This window comes from Empidonax traillii, unplaced genomic scaffold, assembly GCF_003031625.1.
Source record: "Empidonax traillii isolate 1590-97213 ecotype Southwest subspecies unplaced genomic scaffold, ASM303162v1 scaffold16:size2589160, whole genome shotgun sequence".
NCBI lineage: Eukaryota > Metazoa > Chordata > Aves > Passeriformes > Tyrannidae > Empidonax > Empidonax traillii.
The window spans coordinates 2,178,636-2,189,602 of NW_020955209.1; the positions used below are offsets into that span (position 1 = coordinate 2,178,636).

A 10,967-nucleotide genomic window follows, 5' to 3' on the forward strand; every position below is an offset into this window, starting at 1 on the left:
ATCTATTTTAGTCGCTTTAGAGCAAAATGAGAAGCAGTTTTTCGGACTTGACACTCCAGGGTTTCTTGGCAGTGTGGCACATGGGAGTGTTTGCCATGGCATGAAAGAAGCTGTCTACTCACTGGAGTGGAGCCCTGTGAAAGTGCTTCTCCAGCATAGCCATCCAGGGAGAACTGTGCTTCATTTTCATTAAAATGTTTGTTATTTTATCACCTTTTCTAAGGCCCCTTAAAATGGAAAATGTAGCCAGAGAAGCCTGGGAGTGGCACCAGGCAGAATAGGGACTCATAGTTCCTATTTGTTTTAGAATTTCTATGCTAACAGTAACTTCCCCCATTCTTTGTGGCCTTTAATTTCTTTCTGCCTGTTTCTCTGTCTGTACAATGTGGGATACATTTACCTGTGGAGTTAGATTCTTGCACAACATAATTAGTTAATTTTTTCATTGAGTTAGTGTGTGAATGAAAGATCACACAAATACTTTTTAAAATAAAATGTACATATCAATTCGGTTTTAAAATCTCTCTCTGTAAACTAGCAATTGTGCAAATATAAGTTATATGTTTATATACACATAAAGGTCAGTGTTCATTATGCCTTACTAAAAATCACCCTCTGCCAGTCCTCTGTCTTTGCTTTCCTTTTAAAATTTCACTTGAAAACTGGGAAGTGTGACGCTTTGGCTTGAATCAGGTATAAATAGTGTCAACAACAGTGTACTTTATGTGTAATCTTCCAGGTCCCAAGGGAGTCGGGAGATCCAGTCTTCCCCGCAGTGCTGCCTTTTAGTCCTCTCCTCGCTTGTGCGCAGCAGCTGCTGCCCTCTGCCGGGAACGCCGGCTGCCTTCTGCCACCAAACACGTGAGCCTGTTCCTCACAAAGGTGGAATTACTTTGGTTCATGCGTCCTTTAGTCTTTCCATTAGGTAATCAAAATATATCCTTTCATCCACCTGCCCAGGACCAGTGAACAGTGTCTTAACATGATACTAACCATTAGCAAACATACAAAAGTTTGAAGGCTTGGAAAATAAATTTAATATCAATATCTGTGTTGTAAAAGGTTATCCTACTGTGATTTCTTTCCTAAGAATTACTTTCCAATTACTTTCCTAAGTAATTGTTCAGTGTTTCTGAAATTGGCAAAACACAGTTTTTGTGTAGATTAATGCAACAAATAATTGGCGAACAGTTTTTGTTAGGTTGCTGTTCCATTGCAATAGGCACGCTCTGTAGACCAGGAGGAAGATGTAGTTCCTGGCTTGAATAGCTTGCACTTCAAAAGCAAAGATGTAATTAAACTTTAAATAAAAAGAAAAAAAAAGAAAAGAAAAAACTCACCATTTTCAAAGGCAACAAGTGATTTAGAAATGCAAGTGTCTGTCTTTAAGTCAACTGAATGTCTCCCCTACATGATGACATAACTGAGCTGCATTTGCAGTTCAGTGATTCTGAACCATCTTGAGAGAATTACCTTCATTAAAAATTGCTGAATTTATCCACTGTATAATTTAGTGTCATCTTTAGGATTGTAGGATTGTCAAGTGTAGTTGTAAATAAACATACTATGTTTATTTTTATTATATTATATAGCAAGCACTATTTTCAGTAACTTTTTAGAAGCATAGTTTACCTTGGTTTAGCATCTTAGCCTAGGATTCCCAGTCAGAGATCAGCTTTTGCAGCATAAGCCCTGGACTCAGAGCCTGTCATTTATAAGCTACATTTGCTTTAGGAATGTAATCAGTTTCTATACCTCCAAAAAAGTTGCCTTGTCTAACTCACAAGCATGTTTTATAAAAGAAACTCAAGAAACTTATTTCAGGTGGAAATACTGTAACACAGTAATATTTTTAGCCAAACTTCCTTTCTGTTTTTTATTTTAGGTGTATCAGAGCTTAATTTTTAGAAAGCACTCCCTTCAGTGAAAGCTGCATAAACCTTGAGGGTTTAGATCCTATACTTTATAGACCAGGGAATACCCAAATGCAAGCTGATAGTAGTGTCAAGGGTTTGCCTTTTTAATTCAATGTTTTGTTTCTTAAATTCTCAAGTGTACTATTTTCTCTTTTTTTAAAGTTTTGTTGACCATGGTTTTGAAATCTTAACAGTAAGTGTCAGTATTTAAATAGACATACGAATGTTTTTAAGCCTTCTGTTTTGGAGACCATTTCACTGACAAATGCCGTACTTTGGAGTTGGAACTGGAAATTTGGCAGTAGAAATTTGGGAGCAGAAACATGCCTTTTGCAGTTCTTCCACTTTGCAGCCAGCTTTGAGCAGCTGATAGGTAGGTCTTTGAGACATCTCACTTTTTATAGGGTCAGTATGGATATCTGTCACTGTTCTAAGCTCTTCTAAGGCAGGAGTGGTTGTGCTGAATGATGACTGAACATAGGAGCAAGCATCTTCTTAATCAGAAGAGCAAAGGTCTGAAACAACTTTCCACTATTGGAAATGTGACTAAAAAACTTGTGCTGGAAGGTCAAGCAAAATTAGTTCCTGCCTGGATTCTGTAATGAGGTAAAAAGGATAGCAAGGAGCTGTACTTGATCCAGAAAATATCTTCAACCCCAGGGTTTACAAATCTCAGATTCTTGTTCTACTGGTTGAACTAGATGATATTTAAGGTATTTTCCAACCCAAACTGGTCTATGGTTCTATGATTTGCACTGCCATCAGTATTGTTAAATTTTTTAACCCAATTAGCCATGCCCTATCTTCCCGTTTTTATTTAAACTTCAGCGTGCTGCTGCATCACAGATCATGCCTTAGGTTTTTCTATTCCTTTCCTGGAATTATGGTCTTGGTGGGCACCTTGGTGGATATCCAAACAGGAAAATGAAAAACCTAAGGAGCTGGACGGAGTGTTTATCTGTTTTATCAGCCTCACTAATGATTGTGTGTGGCTCCTTTGGAAACAACAGAGCTCTATATTTTTTTCTTTATGCTTAATGTCTAATTTGTAAATATTATCTGGTCTTAAATTGTGTGTTGGTTTTAGTAATTTTTCGGATGTTGGAGTGTCTACAGTAAATTATAGTTATTGTCAATCACAACTCTTCAAGGTATTACTGGAACTGGCCCTGGAATATCTTCCAACATCAACAAAACCCATTTTATCTTGAGATGAAATATGTTTTTCTAACGTATGTAAAGCATTCTGTATTCTTCAGACCATCTCTAAAAGATGACATACTGTGTCACTGATGAGTCAACAAAGAAGAAGGATCCTTTATGCTATAATTAATGGACTACATAATAGAAACAGGAGACTACTAACTTCTAAAACAGCCCACAGAGAGCTCCAAATAATAAACATCCTACTTGAGCAGAGATGATGATAGCTGAAAATGCATTAAGTAGACAGAGAAACAAAAACAAATGAAGGTGAGAACTCAGTCAAGCAGGTTGAAGTGGAGGAAACACTTTGTCAGGAGCACAGCCCATGACAGTGCTAATGCGTTTTGCATTAGTGTGATGCCTATAAAATACTGACTCCTGGCATCAGAGTTAATGACAAAGATCTACAACAGTTTTACTGTATATACACATGCAGGAACGATAACATCATAAGAAAAATTCTTGCCTGTTCACGTTTCCAGGTTTTTAAAATAATATTGTAGCATGTGAAAGAACTGGTAACAAATGGTAAGTGACAATTGTTACATAAATGTTTTATTGTTCTGAAGTTGAGTTTTGATGAACAGTTCATGAAACAAAAGAGATCAGACAGTACCAGAAACATACACCAAATTGAATTATTTTTAGAATGTTGTTCAGAGGATGAGATTAATCAGGCTAAACTTTTAGTAAGAGGATTACATATATATGTATCAATATTAGGAGGATTTGTGGCTTCATTAGCAACTACAGAGGAAGAAGTACCTTCATATGCTACTGACTAAAATGAAATACTTTCTGTGACTGGATGAGAGTCATAAAATAAATTTCAGCCCTGGAGGGTTATACAGGGGACAGCGCTATGTGTCTAAAATCATTTGCCATTAGTCTTGGCATCTAGTCTGAGCCTGCGTTGTTGGCAGTCAGGACCCAGCCTATGCTGCAAGGTGAAGAGAAAGGGCCTGAAGGCAGTACAGTAACGGGGAGGGCTGTTGGCTGCTGAAACAACAGAAATCTGCTCCTCAGTGGAGCTTCTGTGTATGGACTGTACAGCCAGAACTCCTAGCAGTGGTGTAATCTGGCCTTGAACCCGCTTCCCCTCTCTCTCTTTCCTGTGTGCCACAGAGTTGGTATGTGCATGCCAGTTTTGGAGGGTGGCAGGCCAGTGAGAATGTGGGTTGAGAAGCTGTCAGGGGCTCTTGCATCATGGCCTCCTGGATTTGGAGCATTTTGAGTTAGCTGGTGAGTTAGAAGAGTTTTGAAGGAATTACAGGCAGCACGGAAGTTGGGCCAATAACAAGGTTAGAGGAATACAAAAAGGGCTCTAAACTGTCCCCAGAACATTTGCAGGTTTGCTGGTGGTTCCTTCTTTTTTACAGTAAGTAGAGTAAGGTAGAAGAAAATCAAAATACTTCCAAGATGAGAGTAAGTCATGTGGGGAACAAGATTGAAAGCTTTGTCTTTCGTCCCCAGGGTTATGCCTCTAAACTCCAAAAGCAGAGAGTTGAGAACTCATCTGTGTAAAGAACTACAGCTGATGCCAGCTGAGCCACGTGTAATATCAGAGTGGCTGACTCGGCACTTCAGCTGCATCTCATCAGACTTGAGTCTTGGCAGGGAGGTACCAAACTTACTCTGTTAAAACACTCATATAGCTGCGAGGCTCACGTCTTTTGGAGCGTAAGATTTTGGAGTCTCTAAAGGCATGTTTCTGCCAACACTTACAGAATATTATCACTTAGTGCTGGTGTAGGTGTTTCATTTCAGCTTGAAATGATCTGCCTTTTATGTCCTTAATTAGAGGTATTCTTGAATTGCCTCTTTTTGCACTGCTGAAGTAGGTTGAATTCTTGTTAGACTGTGATAAACATGCATATCATAACCTTCTATGAACTGTGATTTTATGTCTGTATGAAAAGCAATATAAGTATTCCACCTTCCATTCTTCCCATTTGAAATGCATTAGCCTTATTTTTGTCCTCCGCCTGTTCCCTCCATCCAACTCCTCAGGTTTTTAATTTTCCTGCTTGGATATCCACTGAGGTGCCCACCAAGTTCTTAGATGCACAGCTCAGCAGTTGGGCGCTTCAGTTTGCCTGTTTTGCAAAAGATTGAACCCCTTCATTTTTATTTATATATTTATTTACTTTAGGAATCGGCTTTCAATATTTTATACTTTGTATTTGAGATAAGGAGGGTGTATTTATATGGTTTGGGTGAGAAAGTATATCACACTGGAACAGGACAGAATAGTTCCTCAGGGTTTTGGGTTTCAGCAGAAGAGTTCTTGGGCTCCTCATGTGATAAAAGAATGAACCAGCATAGCAGTGATATCTGTAATCTCTTACCTAAAGGGAGACATGAGAAATATTTTCCTTTCTCTGGTACAGTGAGATCACTGCTGTTCTCCCTCGCAGGTACTCATCACACGGGCACGTTTGATCTCTGTACTTAACAATATTTCAGTCCTAAGTATGGAATAAAAATTACTGTTACCTGAATTATTTGCTTACCAGTAATCTTAAATCTCCAGCAGTATCCTGGTGGTGTTGCTTTTAGTGGGGGACCGAAATGGAGGGAGAGAACAAGCAGTAAATACAATTTTGAGGAGAGGATATAGTGTATACTGCTCTTAAACATTGCTAGAAACACATGAAAGTTTTTGTAATAATTCTTTTCCTTAGGTTTTACTGGGAAGTTGTGTGTTTGGAAATGGGAAAGCAGGGTAATTCATGAGACCGCAAGTGGGAGAACTGGCTGAAGGTCAGAGGCTTTAATACCTGCCTGGGGGGGTTAGTTTATTCCCATTAATTTTCAGAAGAATTTTTGGAATGCCATCAGGGCTTCTCTCCCTTGTGTTTTTGTGGAGACCATTTCTACAAGTTTTTTATTCTAGCATCTAAAAACCTAAAATTGGACAACCATTAGTAACTGCTTAAAATAACTTCTTGCAGAAGGGTTCTAGTAAAGAAGTTACACGTGGCCTATAGCAAATTTGTCAAACAATTTCAGTTAGAGAAAATATTTTTTATTTACTGGTTTGTAATGTTAGCAGTATTGCAGTGCCTTATACTGTTGGTAACAGCACATTTCATTAGCTGGGAAGGGAGCTGTCACATTATCACGCAAAATGCTTCCAGTCTTGGTCTCTGGAGCAGTTTCATCCAAGACACTGAATGAGTTCAGGAGTTCAGAGTTTAATAGCTCAAGATAAAGTACTGCCTATAATGGCCAGTCTCTTCGCGAACGAAGAACCGGGGAAGGTCTTTCCACCTTCCAGCCTGCGCATTGGATTTTTTTTTTAGGTGAGACACAGTGTGCGCGGAACTGAGCCCACCCTTTAATCCTGAGGTTCATCTGCCGGGGCCAAGCGAGCTTGGACAGTGGCAGCGAGGTCCTCAGGACGTAGATGGATTGCCTTACAGGGCTAACGAGCTCCATCTGCTCGGGGAGGGGCCCCGACCGGGAATCGAACCCGGGTCTCTGCAGTGACAGTGCAGTGTATTTTCCCCTGGACCACCGGGGGCTCCCATTTACATTACATTACATTACATTACTGCCTATGGTACTGATAGGATAGATCTTGCAGAATCATGAAATGAAAAAGTAATTTTAAATTAATGTCCCTGAATGAACTACTACTATTTGTACATATCTTCTGTTGGTGGTTTAGATACAGAAAGAGAAACTAATAAGTTCTTACTGAAGTTTTTTATTTGATCATTATACAACAGAAACCATGAACAAAGGAACTGCTGCAAAATTGTAATTTTGTCTGTTTCTTCTTGCTTTCTATACTTAGAATATACAGTTTTTCTTCAGTCTGGGTTAGTCTTGGGTGAACTAAATGCAGGTCTACTTAGGATTTAGTAACTAGCCTATGCATTTGCATTTAAAAATCTTGCTGCTGGAAAGCATCCTAACCTGTTCAAATTATGTATGCTTTAGGCTGAAATCACAGCTTAACTGTGTCTTTTCTTCTGTGGATTACAGTTTATAGTGATTAGTTTATTTGAGTTTGTCAGAGAGAGATCATGATGTTGTCAGGGTGCAGAAGAGCCATATTTTTAACTCTGAAACACTTCATGTAAAGCCAACAGGTATGAATGAGCAGCCATATGTCCCTAAGGGCAAAGGCAAGCATTCCTGAAACGAGATAGAAAGAAACAAAAGTAAGAATGTGATCTCAGGACTTTACAGCTCTCTTCTGTAATTGTAGTATATCAAGATACAGTGTTTATGTGTCCTGTCATGGGTTTCCATTTCTTATGGTTTGTTTTGTTTCAGCCTCTTGGAGCCAGTGACTATTTGGAAATATCAAAGCATTTTGACACAGTGTTTGTTCGTGACATACCACTTCTTACAATATCAAAAAGGACACAAGCTCGTCGTTTCATTACTCTTATTGATACCTTTTATGAGCATAAGGTAAGAACCAAGCTTTTCCTATATGTATAGGAATAACACTGGGAGTCCTCAAACCTGACTGTTACAATTGGTTTGAAGTAAGGCTTTCTGTAGTAATAGTTTGGAAAACATAGGCGGAATGAACTAGCACTGCAAAGAAACATCATTCCAGCTTCACCAAAAAAAAAAAAAAAAAAAAAAAAAAAAAAAAAAAAAAAAAAAAAAAAAAAAGGCCCCATTGCAAAAAAGGCAAATAAAGCAGGGTGGGGTTTTCTGCGAATATTAAGCATGGATATAAGCCTGCGCTTATTTGTCTTTCTTTCCTAACTTGGGAAATCAACAGAAGCAACGTCATTTTAATAATGAAAGATTGTGCTTCCAACTGTTCTGGAGTCAGTTTAAGTTTTTTAGATTTTAATCTGTGTGGGCAGTTGGTCAGGAATCAGCGCCTTCCTGATCCAGCGCAGTTACAGTGTAAAGGAAACAGTTACTGTAGGCTTTACACTGGATTGCAGAATTGCTCATGGAATAGTAATGATAAATGCAGAACTTTACGTGGATTTACAGAGGTTGCAATCATGGAAGAAAAATCAGCACAACTAGAACAAAGGGAAGCTCCTGTTTAAGGTGATATTTTAAAAAACAATACAAGATATTAAACCCTATTTTATGCATTATTATATTTGCACACACTTAAATATTTATGTGGTCAGGAAATATTGATTGAGGTTGTTTTTTTCAAGAACGTTCTGGCATTGGTTGCTGATCAGAAAGGCCCCAGTTCAGCAAGGTATTGAACTCAGTGTATGGGTAGTCTCATTCAAATCAGCCAGATTTTTTATGCTTTATGATTTGGAAATTTATGATTTGGACAGTTTCCAAGAGGATATGCTAGTATTAAACTAATGTGTTAGAAATAGGGGGGTGATTCACTCTATCCATGTGCTGTCATTAAGAATTGTAAGCAGTCACTTTCCATTACGTCCTCCACAGGAAAAACACAACTGTTAAACTCCCATCAAAAGCAGTTGCTTGGGAAAAATACCTGAGAGCGTATTTGTGGATACCTGTCCACAATGCAAAACATTTCGCCTTCATGCTCTCAACAAGAATCTCCTTCTGCAATACTATTTCAGTCTGTCTTCCTTGCAGCCCCCCCGAGGTACCACATCTCACTGCACATTGTATCTCCTCCCAGCAGACAGGAAAACAGCATCATTATTGTAACCAGCAAATAACTTTTACTGGAATAGCACAGATGAAAGTAAGAAAGGCTCCAATCAGCCTTCTGGGAAATTTGGAATTTAAACATTCTTTAAATGGAAATACATGTGCAGTGCACCTATCTACTGAGAGGAGTCTCACTATGGTGAAAAGAAGGCATTGGTTACTATGTAGCTTTTATTTTAGAAAATAAACTTTATGATGAACTCATTGTCTATAGCAGATATTCTGAGTATTTAATAGAATAGTTGTTTGTTTTCTGAGCAAAAGTTACATGAATTGTTACTGAGAAAAAGATCCTGTAAGTTTAATATTCCAAATGACTAAGTCAGGTAAATTTGTAACAGCAGTGCTAATAAGAGAAAGGAAAAATACCTTAGGAAAAAACACCAAGGTCGTTATTTCTAGATTGCTTTCCACAGATCATGTATTTTAGCCCTTTTCTCTAAACCCCAAGTGTTGATATTGTTGCCTGTTTTCCTCCTCTCAGGTGCGCATTGTCTGTTCTGCAGCGACTCCTCTCGAAGGCTTGTTCCTGGTGGAACACAGCGGTGGTGAGCAAGAGGACAACAGAGTGTTGATGGATGATTTGGACTTGAGCCAGGTACATGATATTCACATCATCTCCCTTTTATAACAAATTTGGTTTCATAATAATTTCATAATTACAGCAGCATTTTAGGAGGATAAATCAAGAAAACATTTAACAGGTGATTTGCTGCTTTTTCTGCAGTATATCTGTTGCTCTGATAAATTACATGTTGTGCTATTTATTCATAGTCAAAGAAAATGTCACAATATACAGAACCATTTTGTGTAAGTTTTAGGGTCATTTTGAATGTTAATCATTGTATCTGTTCAGTCATGTGTGAAAATACTGATTTAAGTTTAGCTCCTACATTTAAAATACAGAAATAAAAAGTGGTTTGTTCTACCTCTTCCTAGACTATCTAGAACACCCTTACAAGTCCTCACATACATTACTAATTTGCATGTTGGTTATTCTGTGTTTCTTTTTCCCTAGAGCCTAGCTGTTGTTAATGAATTATTAAATAATTTGTTTAAATCAGTATGCAATTAGTCAACAAAAAAGGGAAAATAGATGGTTAACATGTCATCTTGTTGTTTTAAAACCCAATTATTCTTTTTGTTATGTTCCTTCAGAGGGTTACCTAGCTAAAATAAGTGCTTTTCTTTAATTTTGGACGTTAATTTAAATTTTTTGGTGCCATGCTGCTGTCTTGTTTTGTCAGAGCCTGTAAAGCACAGAGCCTTAGGAGTTACACAGGATGCACTTCAGTACTGCCATGTCTCTCACTGTTCTGTGGTACTGTTTTTGTGTATTTATGTAGGATTCTGCCAAAGAACTCTCCATGTTTACAGGAGAAGAGGAAGTCTTTGCCTTTCAGCGTACTCTCTCACGGCTTACAGAGATGCAAACTGAACAGTACTGGAAAGATGGGGACAGAAGCAAAAAAACATAATTAAAAGTTGAATGAAATCACCAAGATGTAAAATTACAGCACTGGAAAGCTTTTTAGCACAACTGAAATAATAATTGCACTTTATCACCTGGACCATGTTTTCTTTCATCAGTTGCCTTCTGAGTTTAAGACACGAGGACTTGGCTGTTTTTCTGTACCACCAGTGTGTGGACATGTGAAATTTGGCCTTCGTTTGCTCTTCCTCAAGCCTGGCTGGATGACCAGGCCCAGAGAGTGATGGTGAATGGAGTTACATCCAGCTGGTGGCTGGTCACCAGTGGGGTTACCCAGGGCTCAGTACTGGGACCAGCCCTGTTTAATATTTTTAGCCATGATATGGAAAAAGGGATTGAGTGCACCCTCAGTAAATTCACAGAGGATGCCAAGTTGGGTGGGAGTGTTGATCTGCTCGAGGTGGGAAGGCTCTGCAGAGTAATCAGGACAGGACAGGCTGGATCAGTGAGCCAAGGCCAATTGTATGAGATTCAATAAGGCCGAGTGCTGGGTCCTGCCTTTGGCTCCCAACAAGTCCCTGCAGTGCTACTGGCTGAGGGAAGAGTGGCTGGAAAGCTCACTAGTGGAAAGGGGCCTGGGGGGATGCTGGTCAACAGCGGCTGAACATGAGCCAGCAGTGTGCCAGCAATGACATCCTGACCTGTCTCAGGAATAGTGTGGCCAGCAGGACAAGGGGAGCGATTGCCCCCCTGTATTGGGTACTGGTGAGGCTGCA

General features: G+C 39.0%; 1 protein-coding gene across 3 annotated transcripts in view; it reads left to right on the forward strand.

Annotated features, from left to right (window-relative positions):
• AFG1L (AFG1 like ATPase) overlaps window positions 1-10,330 on the forward strand; it is a 70,707-nt gene extending 60,377 nt beyond the window's left edge. For 2 of the 3 annotated variants that reach the window (XM_027895469.1, XM_027895478.1), the window contains 3 exons: window positions 7,410-7,550; window positions 9,244-9,357; window positions 10,106-10,330. In XM_027895469.1, coding sequence (XP_027751270.1) covers window positions 7,410-7,550; window positions 9,244-9,357; window positions 10,106-10,237 — 387 coding nt within the window. In that variant the 3' untranslated portion in view covers window positions 10,238-10,330. Of the gene's footprint in view, window positions 1-739; window positions 862-2,150; window positions 2,513-7,409; window positions 7,551-9,243; window positions 9,358-10,105 lie in introns of those variants that run through there. The other variant, XM_027895486.1, reaches the window with a different exon arrangement.
• Window positions 10,331-10,967: the final 637 nt, after the last annotated feature.